Genomic DNA, 25,729 nt, shown 5'->3' on the forward strand with positions numbered 1-25,729 from the left:
GAGAATGTCTTGAAGGTCCTTGTTGGAAGACAGGTCCAAACCCCTGTGGCGGAGGACTGAGGCCAACATGCTCCTGTACCCTTTAATCGTAGATGTTGAAAGGGATCTCTCATTCCTAAGATGAAGAAGGAAGTCAGCTATTTGGATCACAGAGGTATTGGTAGAGGATATTGAATTGGCTCTACACCAGCTTCGGAAGACCTCCCACTTAGACTGGTAGACTCTACGAGTGGAAATTCTTCTAGCTCTGGCAATCGCACTGGCTGCCTCCTTCGAAAAGCCTCTAGCTCTAGCGAATCTTTCGACAGTCTGAAGGCAGTCAGTCGAAGAGCGTGGAGGTTTGGGTGCAACCTGTCTACGTGTGGTTGACGTAGAAGGTCCACTCTTAGGGGTAGAGTCCTGGGGAAGTCGACTAGCCATTGACGTACCTCTGTGTACCATTCTCTTGCAGGCCAAAGGGGAGCAACCAGCGTCAGCCGTGTCCCTTCGTGCGAGACGAATTTCTGCAGAACTTTGTTTATAATCTTGAACGGAGGGAATGCGTACAGGTCGAGATGGGACCAGTTCAGAAGAAAAGCATCTACATGAACCGCTGCAGGGTCTGGAACAGGGGAACAATAAAGCGGAAGTCTCTTGGTGATGGAGGTGGCAAACAGGTCTATGGTAGGTTGACCCCACAACGTCCAAAGTCTGTTGCACACACTCTTGTGGAGGGTCCATTCCGTGGGAATGACCTGATTCCTTCTGCTGAGGCGATCCGCTGAAACATTCATATCGCCCTGGATGAACCTCGTGACCAGTGTGAGGTTTAGACCTCTTGACCAAATGAGGAGGTCCCTTGCGATCTCGTAAAGGCTCCTCGAATGGGTCCCTCCTTGCTTGGAGATGTAAGCCAAGGCTGTGGTGTTGTCTGAATTCACCTCCACCACTTTGCCTAGCAGGAGGGACTTGAAGTTCAACAGGGCAAGATGGACTGCTAACAGTTCCTTGCAGTTGATGTGGAGTAATCCTTGTTCCTTGTTCCATACTCCTGAGCATTCCCGTCCGTCCAAGGTCGCACCCCAGCCCGAGTCCGATGCATCCGAGAAGAGATGAAGATGGGGGGTCTGGATGGCCAATGATAGACCCTCCTTGAGAAGAAGATTGTGCTTCCACCACCGGAGAGTGGTCTTCATCTCTTGGTTGATAGGGATAGAGACTGCTTCTAGAGTCGAGCCCTTGTCCCAATGAGCTGCAAGATGGAATTGAAGAGGGCGGAGGTGGAGTCTCCCTAGCTCGACAAACAGGGCCAGAGATGAGAGGGTCCCTGTGAGACTCATCCACTGTCTCACTGAGCAAATGCTCCTCTTCAGCATGCTCATGATGCACTGTAGGGCTTGGTTTATCCTGGGGGCCGATGGAAAAGCCCGAAAATCCCGACTCTGAATCTCCATTCCCAGGTACACAATGGATTGGGAGGGAATGAGTTGAGATTTCTCTATATTGACTAATAGACCTAGGTCTCTGATTAGATCTAAAGTCCAAGAGAGGTTCTCCAGACAACGACGACTCGTGGAGGCTCTCAACAGCCAGTCGTCTAGGTAGAGGGAGGCTCTGATGTTCGATAAGTGCAGGAATTTCGCTACATTCCTCATCAGATGAGTAAAGACCATAGGAGCTGTGCTTAGGCCAAAACACAGGGCTTGGAACTGATAGACAACCTTTCCGAAAACGAATCTCAGGAAAGGTTGGGAGTCTGGATGAATGGGAACGTGAAAGTATGCATCTTTCAAGTCCAACGAGACCATCCAGTCCTCCTGTCTGACCGCTGCTAAGACCGACTTGGTCGTCTCCATTGTGAACGTCTGCTTGGTGACATACTCGTTGAGAGAGCTGACGTCCAGCACCGGTCTCCAACCTCCTGTCTTTTTGGCCACAAGAAAGAGACGGTTGTAGAAGCCCGGGGATTGATGGTCCCGGACTATAACCACTGCCTTCTTCTGCACAAGTAGCGACACCTCCTGTTGCAATGCTAGCCTCTTGTCCTCTTCTTTGTAGTTGGGAGAGAGGTTGATGGGCGATGTGGTCAGAGGCGGTTTGAGGCAGAATGGAATCCTGTAACCGTACCTCAGCCAACTGACAGACTGTGCGTCTGCACCTCTCTTCTCCCAGGCTTGCCAGAAGATCTTGAGCCTGGCTCCTACTGTTGTCTGGAGAATCTGAGAGTCAGTGCTTTCCCTTAGATGTCCTGGGTCCTTTCTTAGACTTGCCCCTGTGAGAGTCTGGACGGGAGCTTCCTCGGCTGGGGGCTCTACCACGAAAGGGCGGTATGAACCTAGTGGCCGGGGTATCAGCCACTGGAGAGCGATAAGTCTTGGGGACAGAGGTGGTAACCTTAGACTTACGAGCCGATGAGGCTACAAGATCGTGCGTGTCCTTCTGTATCAGGGCAGCCGACAAGTCCTTAACTAGCTCCTCGGGAAAGAGGAACTTTGAGAGTGGAGCAAAAAGGAGCTGTGACCGCTGGCACGGTGTAATGCTGGCTGAGAGGAAGGTACACAGTTGTTCCCTTTTCTTCAACACCCCTGATACAAATAACGACGCTAGCTCACCCGATCCATCCCTGATGGCCTTATCCATGCAGGACATAATTAACAAGGCAGAGTCTTTGTCCGCAGGAGATGTTTTCTTGCTGAGGGCTCCTAGGCACCAGTCGAGAAAGTTGAACATTTCGAAAGCTCTGAACAACCCTTTCAGAAGATGATCCAGGTCTGAGAAGGTCCAACAAACCTTCGAGCGTCTCATCGCAGTCCTCCTAGGTGAGTCCACCAGACTTGAGAAGTCAGCCTGGGCAGAGGCAGGAACTCCCAAGCCTGGTGCTTCCCCTGTGGCATACCAAACGCAACCTTTCGATGCGAGCTTCGTTGGAGGGAACATGAAGGAAGTCTTGCCCAGGTGTTGTTTAGACTGAAGCCACTCCCCTAAGGTCCTTAAGGCCCTCTTGGAGGATCTAGCTAGGACAAGCTTAGTATAGCTCGACTTAGCTTGTTGCACGCCTAGCGAAAACTCAGATGGAGGAGAGCGGGGAACAGCAGAGACGAAGTGGTCAGGGTAAAGCTCCCTGAGTAGAGCCAAGACCTTTCTAAAATCAACAGACAATGGAGAAAGCTTAGACTCCTCCACGTCTGATGAGGGATCAAGATGTGCCTCCTCATCATCCGACACTTCATCAGCAGAAGGTAGCGAAGCAAAAGGACCAGAATGCTGAACCGCAGAGTCAGAACGGGTAGGAACAACAACAGAGGTTTCCTCAACTTGAGGGAAAACCTGAGGTTCAGACTGCATAGGCTGAACAACAGTCGGAGCAGAAGGCAGGTGCAAGGGTGAAGGAGGTTGACTCCTAGCAAGAGTTGCACCCAAGGATTGCACCAGCTGAGCGGAGGACGGAGGCGGAGTAGTCCGTTCCTGTTCCTGAGAGATGAGTGGAGCATGAGAAGGTTGAGGCTGCGCAGAACAAGGTAAAGTTCTAGCAAGCTGAGGCTCCTGAGGCGCAAGTGCATGGTGTAGATGAGCTTGCCTAGATGAGGGTTGAACTCGGTGCAGCGCTGGTTGAGCAGACAGACTCACGGAGGGGAGAGGTTGTTGTACCCCAACCGAGAGTTGCACCACTGGTGGAGCAGCAAGGGGAGGAGGAGGAAGAGTGTAACTCTCCTGATCCCAAAGCAAGGGTTGCCTTAAAGAAGGCTGAGGCTGAACAACACTGTGAACAGCAAACTCCGAAAGTGGTTCAACATCGTACGCCTGGCAGATGGTGCTGCGACCAGGCGGAGCAGGTGCAGGCTGGGCGAGCACAGGCGGAGCAGGTGCAGGCTGGGCGAGCACAGGTGCAGCGAGAACAGGTGGAGGGAGTGCACGAGGTGCAACACTCTCAGCCCAACACTCACGCATCAAGTCCGAAAGCTGAACTTGCATGGACTGAAGCAGGGTCCACTTGGGGTCGGCAGAAACGATAACAGACTGAGGTAAAGTCACAGTCGGGGTCTGTATAGGCAGAACCTTACTCCTCTTGGGCGGAGTACAGTCGACCGATGACAGAGGCGAGTCGGAGCTGAGCCAATGACTGCAACCTGGCTGAGCACTCGCTGACTGAACTCTACGTTTAAGCGGTCTCGAGACCTGAGACCAACGTTTCTTCCCTGCATGAAGATCAGCGGACGAGAAGACGGGCTCAATCGTCTGCAGGTGGGAGTGACGGTCTAAGGAAGACACGCCCGCAACCACCGAGGATAATTCTGTGCGCCTAACAAGGCCTGTCGAACCCTTAAGCCCTTCGACATTGCTTCTCCCCTGGGCATGGGAGCTTGCAAGAGGTCCCGGACTGGGAGGACGACTGGCTCGCACAGAAAAATCCTCACGCACCACACTGGCACCACTAGCACTTGGCACTGCACAGACACTAGCACTCGTCACAGCACTGGCACTATTTTCACCCACTGCACTCTTGACCTTCAGTTCTTTAACCTCGGCCATCAGAGACTTATGGTCACTTACCACTGATTCTACTTTATCTCCTAAAGCCTGAATAGCACGCAAAACAGTTGACATATCAGGCGGAGGGCACACAGTAGGTTCGGGGGTAGCCACTACAGGGGTAGGAAAAGGTAGGGGATCATGAGGTGAGGAAAACATAGAAGAGTGAGAAGAACTTCTCCTAACTCTAGTTCTCTCTAACTTGGATGAATATTTTAAAAGACGTACAAATTCCAATTCCGAAAGTCCGGCGCACTCCTCACACCGATTTTCTAATAGACAGGGCCTGTCCCTACAGTCAGAACAAGCGGTGTGAGGATCTACCGAGACCTTCGGAATACGCCTATTGCAAGACCTACATCGTCTATGGGAGGGAGCTTGCGAAACGTCAGACATCTTGTTTCAAAGAGTAAGTCAAAGGGTGATCCAAAAACAAGCAAAATTTCATTAACCGTTAATCAGAGTTTATATAAAAGCTAACTAGCTAATATAAAAAGGATTCCAGTATGCGACAGCCGTTAATCTAAGAGAATACTTCACCAAATATCCATGAATAAACTCGAAGACCATGAGCGTATCCCAGAACGTCTAGCCGGAAGCACGACAGAGGAATAATTGAGGAGGTGTCAACAACAAATGATTGAGTACCTGGCCACAGGTGGCGCTGGTAAGTACACCCCCTTCTAGTATTGTGATAGCTGGCGTATCCCTCCATAGAATTCTGTCGGGCAACGGAGTTGACAGCTACATGATTATCGGGTAAGTTTAATATTGAAAATTTCACAGCTGAAAATTACATCAAGCAAAAGTTCATTCGTTACTGAAAATAACATAAAAAAAAAATTCTATAGGTACCACACAAAATATTCTGAAAAAAGGAGCTAGATATCAAATGACACAAAAGGGTTAATATACAGTACTGCAAGTCCAAGAGCCATTGACTTTCTGTCCGGTTTGAAAAAGATACATGTATAGGATGGAAATTATTCAAGGCATCATCACAAGGATGACATGTACTCTGCTACCAGATTTGTGGTCTGGAGATGACCAGAGGTAGAAGAAGCCAAGTAAAGTTTGTGGTATTCCAGCTTCCAACATTCTGAGCTAAGAGGGACTTAACATTGGACAATAAATATACCCCAATGGTATACAATGCAGTAGAGTTTGCATCCATATAGAATGACACACAGCAGGATCATAATATCTGTTCCAAGAACTGAGACTATCACCATTTGTCTTCATGGAAAAAAAGAATAGCTAGGAAAACCGGATTTTAGCAAACATGGTATCTTGGATTTGAAGGATGAGGAGATAATGTGATCCGAAGAATTTAAATCCTCCTTCCCATTATATGTGCAATCAGCTCTTATATGTAGCCTACATATCAGAAGATTAGCATTCACAACCCTTGCATGTATCATTACATGACTTTACTGTACTTCTCCACTGTGGACATACTACAGTATTTAAATTTTTTTAACAAGAAACAATATTTACACACTTTACAATGATAGTTTGTCATTTTAATCAAAATAATGACATGACAAACATCATATTAAGAGGTTTAATATATATATTTTCATTACACTGCAAAGATGATAATAATGAATCTATGAGTAAGCAAAATAAACTTAATAAAAAAAATCAGCCAAATTACTTGATATCAAACCACGTATGCTAAAATCCAAATCAAATATGAATTTATACCATCAACTCTAGATTTCTTTCAGCAAAGGAATACCCAAAATAATAAACTATTCTGTTTTATACTATAACACGTTATTGAAGAAAACAGCAAAGTACAATATAACTATAAAACACAGATCAATACCGAATAGATAGTGTATCTGACTAAATTATTCTGAAGAAAATTAAGCCAACAAGTCTAGTATCACTGTTTATATGAGATAAAATATCAACCCTTTTACCCCAAAGGACGTACTGGTACGTTTCACAAAAGCCATCCCTTTACCGCCATGGACGTACTGGTACATCCTCGCAAAAAAATGCTATAAAAAATTTTTTTTTCATATTTTTTATAATTTTTTTGAGAAAATGCAGGCATTTTCCAAAAGAATGAGACCAACCTAACCTCTCTATGACAAAAATTAAGGCTGTTAGAGCAATTTAAAAAAAATATAATGCAAAATGTGATGGGGAAAAAATAACCCCCAAGGGGTTAAGGGTTGGAAATTTCCACATAGCCTGGGGTTAAAAGGGTTAAGAAGTGTATTAAAACCTCCTATTATGAAGCAATGTACATTAAATTTATTTTGGTATTAATTTCCAAAGCCTTGTATCAATGAAATCGCAACATGAACACTCATTACATTTAACAACTTGAATATGAAGTCAGAGAAGCAAACTTTACAATGTTTCCAACAATCTATTCCCTAAAGCAGACAAAAGAACCAAATGTTTTGGCTTTAAGATATAGGTATTATAGAATAAATACTTCAAGACTGGCCCACATCATCATCTGACAAAATACATCTTCTATACAATAAGAGATTCATATATTATACAAACTACTGTAATACATCTCAATGTGACACAAGCATCTAGCTAATCACATTGCAAGAAAATTGACCCATGTTGTTGGCCTCCTGAATAGCATCTCCCATTTCCAATGATATTAAATTACATTACTCAAGGAAAAACTACAGTATATCTGATCAAAATTTGTAAAATTACCTGTTCCCTAATAGCTAAACAATATCGCAGATTTAAGCTTCTTAACGTCTGATGTAGAACGACACCCTTAACCTTATTGTCCTCTGAATGCTTTTCAAAGGTTTCACTCCAGCATTCACCTGCCAAAAGTAAAGAAAAGTTTGTAAGAACCATTTACAATATGAGATGGGGTTTATAGTGAAACAAGGAATTTTTTTCCCAGTCTTATCATATGCAATAACATAGATACCACAGTTGGAAGGAAACCTGAAAGGCCACATACGAACAGACAGTTATGGTTGATTCACACTATCGGTCCAGTTGCGCTACGCTCTCGCTCCAGTCACGGTCTGGTCAAAAATTTTTTTAATGATTTTCAATGGAAGCATTCACACTGGCGATCCAGTCCGCTCTCGCTCCAGTCTTGATAGAAAAAATCAATATGTACAATAACAGACTAATGTTCACAGTGTAAACACAAACACATTTCCTAGTATCACAGAACAATATTCCTATACAATTATGCTTGTTCCTTATACCTGTAATTATAAAATTTCAAATACACCGATCGTACCGAGAGCGAACCAAGGGTGTGAACACCCCAGTACTGTACCTAGATCGAGCCAACGGCGAACCGAGACTGCAGTGTGATCGGACCGATAGTGTGAATCAACCCTTAATTTTGAGGATGCAATTGAAAGATTTACCTGTCTAGGATTTTGTGCATACAAAAATAGGTCATGTGAAAGTAAGGAGTTTATGGCGATGCGAATTTTGTTACTTACCATTTCTATCACAGCTTCCTCCCGTTCCATTTTTGAATGTGAAAGTTATAGATACATCTCTGGGTTCAGAGTTATGGTTCTCTATATTCCAGACGAATACTCCTATAGGCAAACAAGAATCCTGCACAACAAAATATAAAATGGCATTTAACATAAAATCATACACTTTTGTCTAATGTTTTGAAAAGTACATAAAATTAGGAAAAAATATTATTTTCCAAAGCTATGAACCTCTTAATTTGGTCTATTACTTATTATTTAGTTAGGGAGGATGATACCATGTAAAGAAAATCCTAAATAATTAAGGTAAACAAACATGATAACAGGGAAGCCTCCGAGTATCAGAGGAAACATGCTACAAAACTGACATGGCTAAGAATATCCCAACCCTGTAACAACGGTAATCAATAATAGTTACAAACATAACCTAATATGTAATAAACTTAGGGCTAACGAACCACCAAGGAAGCGGCGTCGTGGTACGAGTGGCGGGTAGGAGGGAGAAGAAAAGAGATGGATGAAAGGAAGAACAAAAGATCACTTGGGAGAGATACGGCTCCCAGCTGCAACTGTTGGGTATTTAAGAGCCTGTAAGTTCATTAGATAGTGGCGTTTGAAGACCATAGGAGATTCCCAACCCGTGAACTTTATAAGGTCATCAAAGTCCATCTTCTGGGGGAAATGATCCCGGATTGGCTTGTCAAACGAAGCATAGGATCTATAGCCTAATACCACGTATGGGAATGGTACCTCCTTGTTCCCTGATAAACAAGGGGCCAGACGATCGGGTAGCAGTCGTGGCTAAAAAGGCCCTGAGAGTGGTGACCGGACATAGAAAAGTATCTTGGAGAAGAGGAATAACTTTCCAAGGGGACCACCTATTTTGGGGGTTAACGGCCGAATCATATTGGCGAATTGTCGAGTCCCTTTTGACTGATTCGAGTAAGAAATCGTTTTCCGGTTCAATGTTCGAGTCTCTACGAGCTGCCAACTTCCTGTAGTCCACAAAGTTAGGGTTTTGGACATCCTTGAGTAATCTGACACAGTGAGTTTGGAATACTCGGGTCAGTTTGAGGAACGGAATCCGGATGGGACGGAGTTTCCACTCGAGGAGGAGAGGAAACCAACTGTTCTTGGGCAGTGAGGTGGTACTAAAACCACTGCGCCCCGGAAGGAGCGCAGTCGGTGTTAAAGTTTTTAGAAGATTCACTGGGAGAGATAGGGAAATCTTCCTCTAATGATTCCAATCCCGGGGTAATGCGTCCATGGCATGAGCCCGAGGGTCCAGGATTGGGGTCACATAACAAGGAAGTTTGTGATTGATCTGAGATGTGAATAGATCTACCTGGATGCCTGGAACGAACCTGAGTATCCACCGGAGTGAAATTCTGACTCCAGGGAACTCGTCCTGGATAGTGAGCCCGTTCTCACATCCTGGCCTCCCGCTAGGTGAGGTGCTGACAGGAACCAGTTCTTTTCTGTTGCCCAGGCGAAGAAAGTGACCAGGATCTGATTCAGGTTGGGTGACTTGGATCCTCCCCTGTTTCCGTAGTGTACCTCGGCTGTGCTGTCTGACACTACTCTGATGTGGGTCGACCTCGGAGGAGTCTCTCTCTTCAGGGTCAAGAACACTGCCATGGCTTCGAGAACATTGATATGGGACTGTTTCATGGCTAGTGACCAAGAACCTGAAACATCTGATGTTCGGAGAAATCCCCCCATCCACTTAGAGACACGGCTGAATGGAATGTCACTTGTGGAGGTGGGAATTGTAGAGGAACCGCTTTGGAGAGGTTCTTCGGTTCGGACCATGGGCGTAGTCTCATTTTCCCGACAGAGGGGATCTTCGAGACCTTGTCTTCTTATAGGTGCTGTAGCTCTCTTTCCCCAAAATCGATTGATGTCTTGAGTTGGCTTTTATTAGGAGATCTGTTACTAAAGTGAATTGGGAAAGGCCGCGGATACTTTCTAGGCTCTTTGGACACCCGTTTGTGCTTGAGAAATTCTTGATCTTGGAACCTATTCCTCTTACTTTTGGAAGGGAGAGACAACGTGTGCTTCGAAAGGTCCCACTGAATGGCTAACCATTCTAAGTGGCCTGATGGTCGCAGGCGAGACTTATGGAGATTGACCCGAAATCACAGGTTGTCGAGCGATCGAAGAAATTCCTTCGTAGCTCTGTTACCTTCTATGGCCGGCCGGGCCCAAATGAGCCAACCGGCCAGATAAGCAATGATCAGTATCTCTTGGTTCCCGAGTTGTTCTAACACTGCCTCTCCCAGTTTCGTGAATATCCTGGGATCAATGTTGAGGCCGAAGGGTATGTCTTGAACACAAAGGCTTTCCTGCTTAGGTGGAAACCCAGATAAGAAGAGAAGTTTCGAGCTATAGGCGCAAGCTAATAGCGGTCGGTAAGATCGACAGAGGTGGTGACGGTCCCACGGGGAAGTAAGGTCCATACCTAAGAGATAGTCGTTTGATTGCTTTTTCTTGAGTAACCCTGTGGTGTACTCTTTCAGGACGGGAGTGTATTTCTGGGAGAAGGTCACTGGCGGAGGAGGAGGACCTTGAGGCCATTTTCATCTCAAACCGTTAGAGACTATGCTATGATCCCACAGACCGAGTCCAATGGTCACGAAAGTGGTAAAGTCTTCCCTCTACCAGGACCACCGCGTTGTGAGGGAGTGAATCTAGGTCCTTCCCTTCTCCGAGCCCCCTTTTTCCTAGGTCCGCCTTGATGTCGGGACTGTCTTCTACTCCTGTAGCTTCCTCTCTGGTGTCCATGAAAGGAGCCTGAGGGTTCGGATCTAGGGCTGCAGCAGGCAAAACATCCCAACGGAGTTGGACTGTGTACCTGGGGAATCAGTGAGGTAGACCACCTGATGATGGGGGGTCAGATACAAAATCGTCGAACCAGAGGAAGGCTGTGATGACGAGTGGGAAACCGACTATCAATTCCTGTCTGATAGAGGTCTCAGACAGAACGTACTTCCCACAACTGACCCGATCAGACCAACAAACGTGTAGGTCGAACTGGAAGGGCAGAGCCTGGAATTATCGTACCCCCCAGGCTGACAACATCCTGGTCCAGACAGATCGGGCCTGCCCTTTAGGAAATAATACCGTTACCTTCGGTACCTTGTCTAAGCTAACCAAGGCAATCTCTTTCAATCGAACGAATCCGTTGAATGGGAATTCTAGTACCTGGGAGTAAAATCTAGGTCCCCCAGAGGGAGGACGTCTATGCCCTCCAGATTTATGGTACCACCTATATCCGAGTTCCTGAACGGCACTGACTCACCACCCTACCTTAGAGCTCATCATAGCCCCTTGGATTTCCTTAGAATGTGTTGCTTTTAGCCGTCACAGTCTATGCAGGGTAACATGAACATTAGGATCCTTTTAATGGTCCTAGGTCGGTGACGTAGGTAATTGCAAAGCTGAAGGCTCAAAACTCATCCCCACATACCTGCCCGTCCATGGGGTCGTTGTCCAACCTTAGAGAGGACACTCCGAGGAGATAGGGACCTCTAGATGGAGCATTCCTTCCCAACTTCGATACCCAAGGGTGGAGAGCCTCTCTTTGCAGGCCAGAGAGAATCATCATCATCCTGATGGGAACCATGCAAGCGAACCTTCTGTAACACAAAGGGGACATGAGTCTGGATGTTCCTTGAACTTTGGTTAGCGATCCTATTCACAGGCTGGGATCAGCTGTATACTCTTAAAAAGCCATTTTAAAGACAAGTTATTTAATGTATTATCTTCTGGGGTATAGTGCGACACTTGTATTCATGAAATGTGACACTGTTGGCGCATTCGCCACTGGGTGGAAATTTATTTCTATATGAACACTATGTTGTATGGATATTTATCCATATCTAGACATAGTTAGAATTGACTATGCATAAATATAGGCATAATTAATGTATTTCTATTTGAACACTATGTTGCATGGATATTTAGCCATATTTAGACAGTTAGGATTGAATATGCATAAATATAGGCATAATTAATTTAATTCTATTTGAACACGATGTTGTATGGATATTTATCCATATTTATACATAGTTAGAATTAAATACATGCATAAATATAGGCATAATTAATTTAATTCTATTTGAACACGATGTTGTATGGATATTTATCCATATTTATACATAGTTAGAATTAAATACATGCATAAATATAGGCATAATTAATTTAATTCTATTTGAACACGATGTTGTATGGATATTTATCCATATTTATACATAGTCAGAATTAAATACATGCATAAATATAGGCATAATTAATTTAATTCTATTTGAACACGATGTTGTATGGATATTTAACCATATTTATACATAGTTAGAATTAAATACATGCATAAATATAGGCATAGTTACGTTCATAAATAATAATTATTTTTTTTTTTTTTTTTTTTTTTTTTTTTTTTTTTTTTTTTTTTTTTTTTTTTACAGGTAAAACAAAAGATTGGCCACCCGTGGTCTGAGTGATCTCCGACTGTACCGGATCTCCGGTAACCATCCCCGGTACAAACAAAGGTCCGTCATAGTGACAACGTGAACCAGAGGCAATCTAATATTAACCTCAATGCTGATCGCCTGTACGATATCCGGTTAAGCCGGAGATTCGATGAAAAAGAAACCGTAATAATGAAACTGTGAAATCCTCATCGGTATCACATTGTTAACTCCGGTTCTGGACGTCTGCTTGATCTCTGTTTGTATGGGAGATCCGGTAGCAAAGGCTAGTCCCCGTGAGATCGTGACCGTCACCGGTACGATAACATTAACCTCAATGAATGTTTGAGTTATCTCCAGCGTAGCCGGAGATTCGATGAAAAAAGGGGCCGGAAAGGTGTAATTGAGATCAAACATGACAAAGGTTCGTGTGCAAAAAGGTCTCAGCCGGAGTTTGAGTGCCGGATTTCACCGTTGCACTCCAAATATCTGACTAGTTCTCACCCAATGAGTATCCATTATAGCGGCGTATAACTCAAGGCGGAGCTAAACATAACTCAAGGCGGAGCTAAACATAACTCAAGGCGGAGCTAAGGGTGTCGGTATAAATCGAACCCAATTAATGACTCATACACCAACGTTCCTACTAATAGTGTTAGCTATATTAACAGTAACCACATCAATAAAACGTGTATAACATTAAACGTACTATCATCAACTCTGATAATAAGAGGAGGCCTGAATAACTCGTGAACGTATAAAAACGGAGAACGGGAAAATCACCTCTCTTACTCGAGCTAATAAACGAGCACCGTATGTTCTCACTCTCAAGGTTACATAATAAAAGCTAACATCACACAATAATATAAGGAAAGTAAAATAAAACTGATTGTTTTTATTTTATTTTTATTTTTCCTTTTTCTTTTTAATTTTTAGTCATTGTAATAACCAAAAACGAAGAATAACGACAACTTAACCAATAAATAAGGATATAGTCTAAATCGAGCCTTCCTGGGGCGAGTACAAACTAACAGACTAAATCGCAAACGTTTAAATCGCTATTCAGCCAAAACCATTGTTGGCACTATAATATCCAAATGTTTGTATATTTGTAATTTACCTAATGTCTGATAATGACATAAGGATAAATACTTAAAGCAATCTGCCGACCTGCGAGGGTCGGGGAAGCAGTGACATGCCCTTAAAATAAATATAAACACCAGCCTTAGCTAAAGGCAAGGCAAATATAAGTGTTAAGTGTATGGGCGACCTCCGGTGAAGCCGGAGCGTAATGAGATGTCCTGAATAATGCCGTCTTAGCCAAAGGCAAGGCAAATATAAGTGTGAAGTGTATGGGCGACCTCCGGTGACGCCGGAGGATAATGAGATACTCTGAATAATTCAATTGTGGCTAATAATTCAATTGTGAAGATATAAAAGCCAAGCCGCAGCTAAGGGTTAAGGCTTAGATCATAGCAAAGCGTATTTACAAACTCCGGTGAGGCCGGAGGGAGAAGAAAGGTCCTGAATAATTATTGTGAATAAAAACACAATTGTAATAACAATGGCTATTGTGGATATGGCCGTGGCCTGAGACCGCAGTAAGGGCCACCGGAGGGTCGTATCTAAACAATATGAAGCCCGTCCCATGTAGTAAACAATATATAAATATAACAATAGAACGAAAGTCATTGAGAATCCCTCAAGCCGGAGTAGAACTCAAGGCGGAGTGGAAAACGTTCATAAACTACTCCCGAGCCGTAACGGGGAGAGGACGAACACGGACCAAAATAACGCTAACAATTGAAAAGTCACGAAAAAATAAATAACTCGTAAGTTATCATCCACCCCGAGGGGGAGAGGTGAGGGAGGGAGAACCCGTTGAACGCACAAAACGGAAAACGGGAAATCCGCTCAACCACCAGAGCAAAGAAAGAAAACGAGATAAAGGGGAAACTCGTGACTGCGAACAGAAAACGGGGACCCCAATCTCTCGCTCTCTTGGACACAAAAACAGGACTAAAAATCACAAAACACTATTATAAACGTATAAAATAAAAATGTACATCCATATAATACTACGATCGAAGAATAGCATCCGTTAAAACTTAAAATAAATAGCACAGTTCCTTTAACCGAGTCGAGTGACGAACGCCTCGGGCGGTTACTAAACAAAAACAAAGCTAAATCGCTATCTCGATCGTAGGCTGGACTTACTTGCAAAAAGTACCATGAGCATAAAATAAAAATAAAAATAATAACGGTTCTAAAGGCATAAGGCCAGGGACTTAACCAAGAACCTAAGTGACAGAGTACTAAACGGGCAGATAAAGATGAATTCCCAAACAAGTGAACAAACAATGGCCGCCATGAACGGCCAGACGGGAATAATAAAACAGACTATACTGGATATAAAACACAAGCCCGGTACAATAAAATACTGTCAAAACAAACTATGGTACTTAACATTGGAATGTGTGAAGATGGAGCTTCGGACATGACAAAATAAATCCACGATAGATAAAAAAGACCGAGAGCACAACGAAAACATTCAACACTTTGAATTCCAAAAAGAAGGAAGTTGTTCAGATGGCGCTCGCGTCGTGGCGTGGGTGGTGTGGCGCTGGTGGTTGGCAAGGGCCTTTGTATCGGCCCATCCCTTTGACGAAGGAATTAACTAAATGGAAGACAACCTGTGAATAGTGGATTTCACGCGCCTTTGCTTTATACACGACACCCTAAAGGTGCTCGCGCGAGGGTTGTAACCTCAGCATTCCATGCTTTTATCTTTCTCTGGTATAATTGGAAGGTTTTATCAGAAAAGGTATATAAGAAGGACTCTTTTCACCGGGCGCCACAGGTCTCTCCCCAGAAATAGATTTTTCCTTCGTCAAAATCCCTTTTTTGATCAACAGTTATTACAAAATACGCAACTTTATAATTAAATGTTCGAAGTTGGTAATGCAGTGTTCTATAATCAATATTAAAGTGTATTGAATACAAAATAACTCAATTTAGAAATTTCAAACAATTCTAGGACATCATATATCCTCTTTAGTGTGGGAAATAGTAAGATGATTATACCAAGTCACATACAAAGCAACTACGTGTCAAAATAAGTAACAGACATAAGCACATAGCTAAAACAGTCAAACAATGTTAGTAAATTTACAGTCATCAAAGATAGAATACTTAGAATAAAATAAAGAATTATGTACAGTAGTTGAACTTGTAAACAGTAAGTTAACCCTTTTACCCCCAAAAGGACGTACTGGTACGTTTCACAAAACTCATCCCTTTACCCCCATGGACGTACCGGTACGTCCTAGCAAAAAACTGCTATTTAAATTTTTTTTGGCATATTTTTGATAATTTTTTGAGAAACTTCAGGCATTTTCCAAGAGAATGAGACCAACCTGACCTCTCTATGATGAAAATTAAGGCTGTTAGAGCAATTTAAAAAAAAATATACTGCAAAATGTGCTTGAAAAAAAATAACCCCTGGGGGTTAAGGGTTGGAAATTTCCAAATAGCCTGGGGGTAAAAGGGTTAATGACCAGGAATCCTAAGGATACAGTTCCACTTGAAATGCCCTGCTGACTAAATCTCAAGGATAATTCAGCTACCATTCTTGAAAAATAACAAACGTAAATAACGTTTTAATCCCTTGACCTGATTAGAGGTGAAATGTTTGAAATCTCATTCTATTTTGGGACTAACGAGAATATTACACTGATGATAGTTTCTTATTTCAAATTTATTTATATCTAATTACTTTCAATAAACTTTAAAGCAAATTTTATCTTTTACTTCACGAACAAATGGATGGCATATATTCATCCCATCCATATACCAAGGCACTTCCCCCAATTTTGGGGGGTAGCCGACATCAACAAGAAACAAAACAAAAGAGGGGACCTCCACTCTCTACGTTCCTCCAGCCTAACCAGGGACTCAGCCGAGTTCAGCTGGTAATGCTAGTGTGCCACAGCCCAACCTACTCCATCTCTTTGTTGCTGTCTCACAGGATTTTTTATACAGGAGAGGGGGTTCCCAGCCCCCTCGTCCCGTCCCTTTTAGTCGCCTCTTACGACACACAGGGATAACGTTGGCGCTATTCTAATTGTTTTATGCCCCCGCGGCCACAGGGGGCATATATTCATACAATGTATAAATAATTACCTAGTAGAAGGTTATCATTTCAGTCTTTAAAATGACACCCAAAACTATGGTAATCCTCAAAATATTCAAGTATGCTCAGTAAATAATGTTTGAATATATGAATCAAAACTTATTTTCTAAATTATCACTTTATGCAGCAGATAATTATAAACCACTGGTAATTCAATTTCAAAGTTTATATTGTGTCCTGTTAATAATTTTACACGCTTTTGGCTATTACAATTTTACAATTTTTTTTTTTTTTTTTTTTTTTTTAATACCCACTTGAATCACAAATGCTGTACAGTAATTCACATTTATTTAGATTCTATATTCGTATTAACTAAATGTAGACTTGTATAGGATAGAACTTCAAAAGTTCACATCTTACAGTGAATGTTTTCATGTTAAACATGCTGATACGTCTTTTATAATTTATACAGTGGTACCTTTACATACGAAATTAATCCGTTCCACAACCGACTTCGGATATAGAAAATGTTCGGATGTAGAAACAAATTTTCCTATAAGAATACATTGAAATAGGATTAATCCGTGGTTGAGCCCAAAAACCTATGATAACTCCTTAATAAATTACTACACATAATTACACATCACAATATGCACTCTAAATTAGATAATAGACATGTAAAAAAGAATAACTATCAAGAAATAATAAATAAGAAACAAGTTTTTTGCGTCACTCTACCTTAAAAAGTCCAGCGCAGGTGTTGGTCTTGCTACGCAGAGAGGAGACGGACGGGCGGCGAGGAGGTAGAGAGGTTGACTATGATAAACGTACACTACCGTAACTTATTCTAACTTACACTAAGTGAACTTTAACCTAACTTAGCTTATTTATTTTTTTTACTTTTATATTTTATATTTTTTTTTTTTACATTTTCATTTTTTCTTTTTGATGATTAATTTTAATCACTTTCACTCTACACTTAAAATTGATTGAATTTTTTTCTCTTCAATCTTTGCCGTTTTCTTTGTTTCACTTTCTTTCGCTTCACTCTTTGCCGTTTTCTTTGAACCACTTCCTTCCTCTTCATCACGAGTTCGCTTCGTAATTTTTTTAAAGAAGCTATCGATAGAAAGTTGCTTGGTACAGCTTTTCAAAATGTTTCGAAAATAAGTTAGGGAAACATCATCAAACTGCGCAACTACAGTACACGACAAACCTGCAATTTCTTTGGATGGTATTTGTCGATGAAGTTGACCACGTCTTGATATTTTCCTAACACCTCTTTTATTTGCGCCGAACCTAACACATGTTTGACCTCCTCGATCCCTTCCTTGTCATCACTCATGTGCTCAGACATAGCATGGAGTTCCTTGAGCTCCTCTGTAGTAAGTTCGTCATGATGTTCTTTTGCAAGTTCACTCACACTCAAAACGTGATTTATGTTTTTAGAGTCTCTCTCTCTCTCTCTCTCTCTCTCTCTTTCTTTGACTCTTAATCTCCATCAAACGTTCAGTAGTAACATATTCTCTCTCTCTCTCTCTCTCTCTCTCTCTCTCTCTCTCTCTCTCTCTCTCTCTCTCTCTCTCTCTCTCTCTCTCTCTCTCTCTCTCTCTTTATGCTTTTCAATAATTCCTTCCTTTACTTCTAAAGAAACCATTTCCTTATTCCTTTTCTCACCACTACCACTCGCGAAACTAAGCCTTTTAGGACCCATGATTTACGTAAAATATCGTAAAAGGATGAACGTAAAAAATCACGATTAACATATACATACATATACCAAAGGCACTTCCCCCAATTTTGGGGGGTAGCCGACATCAACAAGAAACAAAACAAAAAAGTGGACCTCTACTCTCTACGTTCCTCCAGCCTAACCAGGGCCTCAGCCAAGTTCAGCTGGTACTGCTAGGGTGCCACAGCCCAACCTCCCACATTTCCACCACAGATGAAGCTTCATACTGCTGAGTCCCCTACTGCTGCTACCTCCGCGGTCATCTAAGGCACCGGAGGAAGCAGCAGGGCCTACCGGAACTGCGTTACAATCGCTCGCCATTCATTCCTATTTCTAGCACGCTCTCTTGCCTCTCTCACATCTATCCTCCTATCACCCAGAGCTTTCTTCACACCATCCATCCACCCAAACCTTGGCCTTCCTCTTGTACTTCTCCCATCAACTCTTGCATTCATCACCTTTAGCAGACAGCCATTTTCCATTCTCTCAACATGGCCAAACCACCTCAACACATTCATATCCACTCTAGCCGCTAACTCATTTCTTACACCCGTTCTCTCCCTCACCAATTCGTTCCTAACCCTATCTACTCGAGATACACCAGCCATACTCCTTAGACACTTCATCTCAAACACATTCAATTTTTGTCTCTCCATCACTTTCATTCCCCACAACTCCGATCCATACATCACAGTTGGTACAATCACTTTCTCATATAGAACTCTCTTTACATTCATGCCCAACCCTCTATTTTTTACTACTCCCTTAACTGCCCCCAACACTTTGCAACCTTCATTGACTCTCTGACGTACATCTGCTTCCACTCCACCACTTGCTGCAACAACAGACCCCAAGTACTTAAACTGATCCACCTCCTCAAGTAACTCTCCATTCAACATGATATTCAACCTTGCACCACCTTCCCTTCTCGTACATCTCATAACCTTACTCTTACCCACATTAACTCTCAACTTCCTTCTCTCACACACCCTTCCAAATTCTGTCACTAGTCGGTCAAGCTTCTCCTCTGTGTCTGCTACCAGTACAGTATCATCCGCAAACAACAACTGATTTACCTCCCATTCATGATCATTCTCGCCTACCAGTTTTAATCCTCGTCCAAGCACTCGAGCATTCACCTCTCTCACCACTCCATCAACATAAAAGTTAAACAACCACGGCGACATCACACATCCCTGTCTCAGCCCCACTCTCACCGGAAACCAATCGCTCACTTCATTTCCTATTCTAACACATGCTTTAATCACGATTAATACACAGTTAATAGCAGAACGCACAGGGCACAACCACACGAAGCCGACGAGAACAGAGGAATGTCCTAAGCCACGCTAATTGAGGGTCCCTCAAGGTAGAAATGCTGCCTTCTATCGGCGTAAATAAAAAATACATCCGGCGCTATGAGTACCATCTACGTGCACGGGTATTGTTTACTTCGGGTGTAGAGTAGGAACGTGTATGAATTGTACTTCGCGTGTCGCAAAATTCGGATACAACCGGTACGACGAAAATTGCTTACTTCGTGTGTCGAAATAAAATTCAGGTGTAGAGTAAAAAATTTGCTCGAATTTTACTTCGGTTGTTGGAAAATTCGGATGTAGATACGTTCGTGTGTAGAGGTTCCACTGTACAGTATATGATAGATCTATTTTAATATTGTTACTCTTCTTAAAATATTTCACATTAATTGTTCCTTAATTTTTCTTTTAGTTTATTTACTTCCTTTCCTGACTAGTCTATTTTACCCTGTTGGACCCCTTGGGCTTATAGCATCCTGCTTTTCCAACTAAGGTTGTAGCTTAGCTACTAATAGTAATAATAATGTTAGATCATGATTTTAAGGTAATATAAACTATGTTAACAAAAGTTACTAGGTCCCATCCACACTTTCACCATGGAACTATTATGCAAATACAGGAGAGATTACTATTAGTGAAGTTACAGGAGGGATTACTGTATATAAACATCCCTAAAAACAACCTAGAACTCTTAAATTCTAGCGAACTTGACACTTACTTTATAATTGTGTGGGATAACAGGTGAAATCTGACGACAAATGAGACGAATACTTTGTTCCTTAATGTTATATACAGTCCAAGATCGTGGATATAAGCCACAATAAAGACCATCAGCACCACTAAATCCCCAATCCCAAGCACCTAAGTATTTCTTTGGCTTACTGGAAAATAAACAATGGATTTATTAATAGTCTTGTAATTTCCAAGAATGAAATGTTTGTTTGAATGTAAAACCAATTACAGCAGGTACTGAAACCTTATAGAAACATATCAAATTCTGCTGTAGACTTTTCAAATTCCTTAAAAATATATCAAATATTAAAGATTAATGTATATTTGATATAAATATAAAAAGTACTTATAGCAATCCTATTTATTTCATAAAATTCAAAATGAAGGATGAATTGCAAGCAATCTCAATACAAACCTTCGACCTTCAATATGATTATGACTTAAGCGAAGATGAAACAGCCATTAAACTTTTAAAGAGGTAAACAGAGCTGTCGGGTGGCGGGTAGTGCTACCTTCACTTTGACCTTACCATAGCTCTTGGGTAGGCAGAGTAACTTGAAGGTCTCAAGTTTGTATAGTAAGGCCCTTAAGTACCATGGCAACAAGTAAACTGCCACTGATTGTTTTGCGACAGACTTCAGAGAGTTGGAAGCAGCTTCAATAGATAGATTACAAATAGATACAAATCTCCCCTTAGCAGGGAGAAAGTCTATAAAACCAATCTGGCTGGTTTTACTAACTAGGGAAATGTCAATGCATTTTGGTCTTGGAGAAGAGCAAATGGGATAACTCTAGTTAGTCTCCAACCAACCTGAGTATGAAGATGTTACAGGTGTTAGACTATGTTCCTACAAGGAGACTGGTAGGTGGTCGTTGAAGAAAATATATCTGTATGGATATTATCTCTGAATGTATGTTCATCATGAGAAATGAGATGCATACATTCCATCCATCCTCCCCCTCATCTAGGAAGATGGGAAACCTACTTTGATTTAGAACTCATCTGTGGAAAGTAAAGTTACTCAGTCGTAAAGCTCGCCTGCATCAAGCGTCTCCTCCAGCACATAACAGAGCAACTGTTTCACTCCAAAGGAGAAAGGGAAGAGGAGAACGGCCAAGCATTCCACCTCTCCTTCTAGATTCATGTCGCTACCTCTATCTTAGACAAGATGCTACGTTCAAAACATGACCTGCTGAATACCTATCTCATGACCAAGGATAAGGTTATCCAGGAACTTGTGGATACATTCCCACAGGTTGTGAGGTCAGAGAAGGTTTTCTGTCTTGTCAAACTCCTACCCTCAGGACTAGTGCCACTGACAGGTTCTTCCTGAAGGTTAAGGTGGATTTGATATCCTTGACCTCATGCGTGCGAACCAGGACAGTATCATTAGAATCTCATTGGATCAGCACGGCTAGAAATGCATTTGTCAGAAGTAGTGTTCTTATCATTTTGGCATGGGAAAGTCTTTGGGTCTCCATACAGGGATCTGATCTCTATGGAGCATTGCCAGATTCTCATCGTCGATGTCAGCCACACAGATTGGGAAAGAACAACCAACATACCACCCTACAGGAAGAAGTACAGTACTGTTTGTTGGATAAATAACATAAATATAGTTAACAGGAACCACTGCATATCCTTGTTTCCTCCATAAAATCCTTTGAACAAGATTGCAAAACCAATTATTCAAAATGAAAGAAAAAAACAAAAGATTAAAAGCAGCCAGATGTGGAGGCCAAGAACTACGTCAGTAATTTTCGGTGACCAAAGTCAAAGTGAAGGTTGCGCTACTTATTGGGTGGGCGGAGCTTAGCCGCCACCTGACAGTCAGCAGTGTTTACATCATTAAATTGCTTAACGGATACTCCAGCACCACTGAAGTCATACCCTTTATTAAGAGTCAGAACAAATTTGTAGGAACAAATGAATTTTCACCCTACCTGTGAGTTGATAAAACTTTTTGATACAGGGTATTGCCTTTAGGATCTCTTATGGTAACAATGAATTGATTTGCCATGACAGTGTGGTATTCATATATTCCAGGGACGATTTGATACCGACAAAATTCTCCTCGAAATCCACGGCCAATAGTACCCGAGCCAATGCCTCCAAGTGGAACACCTGAAATCAAACTTCATGCTATGATTCATCACCACATTACATACATAACTTGAATTAGCAGTACAGTATCCACATTAATCACATTAATGTTTATTTCATTGTTACATAAATATTAACTAATACCTACACTTGAAGAGCATAAAAAGCATGACTAGCAGAATGCTGAAATTCTGTAAGAATACAGAATTCTCATGTTTCACATAAAGACAAGTTTTCTTACCATACATTTGCTTGCCATGCATCATGGTTATGCAGTCTATCCAAGGCTTCCTTCCTTGAGCTTTTGTGTACAAATACCATACTAAATATCTGGAAAATATAATTCCCTTAAAACTTGGACAAAAGGTATATACAGTAAATATATATTGAATCATAAATAGCAATAATTGCTAATAGACTTTGATGGATTGATTGTAATTATTGTAAAATGTTTTTAATTCTTATATGAATATTTATAAATATACAGATGAAGTAGCAATACCAATCTTGTTACATGAATAACAATATTGTACAATATAAAATTTTCACAAGCGAGATTAGAACTATTTTCTGTTATGTGTTTTAAAAGTACTGTACTTTACAAGAAATTTTAAAAATTTATCAAAACATAATGAATTATCAGTAGAAAGAAGCATACATGCAATGACTTTAAAATTATTTTTTTTTTCTTAGACCCTTACTACATATAGGCCTACTCATAATAAGCCCATATTAGTTCTTTGAAAACTCCCACAAAATTTAGTCTTGTCCAACACCCAAAAAGATTGGCCGCAGCTCTGCAAATGTGCGTACTGATCAATTTAACGGTAAATGTTTGGCAAAAATTTAAATGTATTATAAATGTTTTTCAGATATGTATATACAATATTATATATATATATATATATATATATATATATATATATATATATATATATATATATATATATATATATATATATATATATATATATATATATATATGGAATTTTTTAATTTGGGGAAATCTTCCAGTAGTAGAGCCCCACTAGGTTTTATTTTAGTTTAAGACATGATTGTATTCAAAATTTTAGGATATAAATATTTTATGTTTCCACACCAATTAGATGAATGTAATATTAAAAAACTAGAATGTTAATATACAGGGAAACAAGGGCACAGCAAAGCCCCCATGAAAAAAGTTAAGTACTATAGGTTGATCCAGGTTACTTTGAACCCCATTATTTTAAAATAATCTGATTTTTAAAATAAAAAATTGCATTCCCGACGAGGTACCTGAACAGTAATTTATCTTAAAAATTAACTTGTTGCATTTTATTGGATCTATGTCCTGGTGAGTCAATCATACACAAACAGCCAGGGTGGTGGCGAGTCATCTGTAACTATGGAAAATATGATAATTCAAACTAAATAAATATAAGGGAATTGATCTATTCTGTTATTATTATTATTACTTGCTAAGTTACAACCCTAGTTGGAAAAGCAGGATGTTATAAGCCCAGGGGCCCCAACAGGGAAAATAGTCCAGTGAGGAAAGGAAACAAAGAAAAATTAAGTAGAATAGTGTGCCCGAGTATAGACTCAAGCAAGAATCTAACCCAAGCTAGTGGAAGACCATGATACAGATGCTATTCTACTTTAATTTTAAAGACTTTAAATGCCTAAGAAGTAATTCTTGCAAGTAAGAAATAGCAAAAGTCCGGGGTGTATATATGATAGCGGCCACCTATATGTTTTTTACGGACGACTAAGAATACGGCTGTGTAAAGTAAGTATGTAAGGACACGGCTTGTAGGTTAGGTTTGGGGGGGGGGGGCAGTTTAGGTTAGACGGTGTTCTGTTGTGAAGAACTGCCCGCTGGTATACAAAGTCTCCAAAAATCCTACAGTAAAGGTTATTAAAGTCATACATTTCAATGCCATGATATCAAGTCACCCGTATATTTAATTACTTAAAAGATTAGACAGTTGGGAGCCTTTGTATATCAGCGGCCAGTTCCTCCCGGATGCATAAAAAATGGACACCAACTAGCCTAACCTACAAGCCGTGACTTTACCTACTTACCTAACGTTGGGGGGGAGGGCTGCGACCCCAGTTTTACCGTATCCTTAACCTGGGGGGGGGCTGCGACCCCAGTTTTACCGTATCCTTAACCTGGGGGGGGGCTGCGACCCCAGTTTTACCGTATCCTTAACCTGGGGGGGGGGGCTGCGACCCCAGTTTTACCGTATCCTTAACCTGGGGGGGGGCTGCGACCCCAGTTTTACCGTATCCTTAACCTGGGGGGGGGCTGCGACCCCAGTTTTACCGTATCCTTAACCTGGGGGGGGGGGCTGCGACCCCAGTTTTACCGTATCCTTAACCTGGGGGGGGGCTGCGACCCCAGTTTTACCGTATCCTTAACCTGGGGGGGGGGGCTGCGACCCCAGTTTTACCGTATCCTTAACCTGGGGGGGGGGCTGCGACCCCAGTTTTACCGTATCCTTAACCTGGGGGGGGGCTGCGACCCCAGTTTTACCGTATCCTTAACCTGGGGGGGGGGGGCTGCGACCCCAGTTTTACCGTATCCTTAACCTGGGGGGGGGCTGCGACCCCAGTTTTACCGTATCCTTAACCTGGGGGGGGGGGGGGCTGCGACCCCAGTTTTACCGTATCCTTAACCTGCCGTCACCATACATACAAGTGGCCGCTATCATACATACATCCCCACAGTTACAAGTAAAACTTAAAAATATACATAAAGTAATCAAATTTCTTTACCGCATAAACAAGGGCATTAAATGAGGAAGTTGTCCTATTCGGGGTCTGATTCGCTGGTCCCTCTTCTCGGGGAATTTATGATCGAGAGTGACTTTCCATCCATGGCGGGGGAATCGAGAGGCATTGGCACTGCCCAGATCGTCTTCCCGAGACTCAAAGTCATTAATTGTGTCGGTGTTCGAAGCCATTGTTCATGAACAAAGGTATTTTCATCTAATGGTAAACATTTGGCCGAGCCACATTCACGTACGTGACAGCTCGGAAGAAGTGTGATTGTAGTAGTAGTGAAATGTGAGCACCTCTGGAAAGCTGTAGGCAGGAGGATGGGTTGAATTATTATTATTATTATTATTATTATTATTATTATTATTATTATTATTATTATTATTATTATTATTATTATTATTATTATTACTTTGTAAGCTACAACCATAGTTGAAAAGCAGGATGCTACAGGCCCAAGAGCTCCAACAGGGAAAATAACCCAGTGAAGGAAGGAAATAAATAAAGTATTTTAAGA

The 25,729-nt window shown here is 41.8% G+C and overlaps 2 protein-coding genes across 2 annotated transcripts in view; one reads left to right on the top strand and one right to left on the bottom strand.

Annotated features, from left to right (window-relative positions):
• LOC137654689 (non-lysosomal glucosylceramidase) overlaps window positions 1–25,498 on the bottom strand; it is a 116,428-nt gene extending 90,930 nt beyond the window's left edge. Inside the window, exons 1-6 of the mRNA XM_068388566.1 lie at window positions 25,210–25,498; window positions 22,691–22,779; window positions 22,290–22,470; window positions 20,332–20,494; window positions 7,968–8,088; window positions 7,204–7,322 (exon numbers count right to left, since the gene is read on the bottom strand). Coding sequence (XP_068244667.1) covers window positions 7,204–7,322; window positions 7,968–8,088; window positions 20,332–20,494; window positions 22,290–22,470; window positions 22,691–22,779; window positions 25,210–25,397 — 861 coding nt within the window. The 5' untranslated portion in view covers window positions 25,398–25,498. The remainder of the gene's footprint in view (window positions 1–7,203; window positions 7,323–7,967; window positions 8,089–20,331; window positions 20,495–22,289; window positions 22,471–22,690; window positions 22,780–25,209) is intronic.
• LOC137654690 (methylenetetrahydrofolate reductase (NADPH)) overlaps window positions 1–25,729 on the top strand; it is a 153,438-nt gene that overhangs the window by 81,324 nt on the left and 46,385 nt on the right. The window lies entirely within an intron of this gene.

The sequence above is a fragment of the Palaemon carinicauda genome, chromosome 15, assembly GCF_036898095.1.
Source record: "Palaemon carinicauda isolate YSFRI2023 chromosome 15, ASM3689809v2, whole genome shotgun sequence".
Classification (NCBI taxonomy): domain Eukaryota; kingdom Metazoa; phylum Arthropoda; class Malacostraca; order Decapoda; family Palaemonidae; genus Palaemon; species Palaemon carinicauda.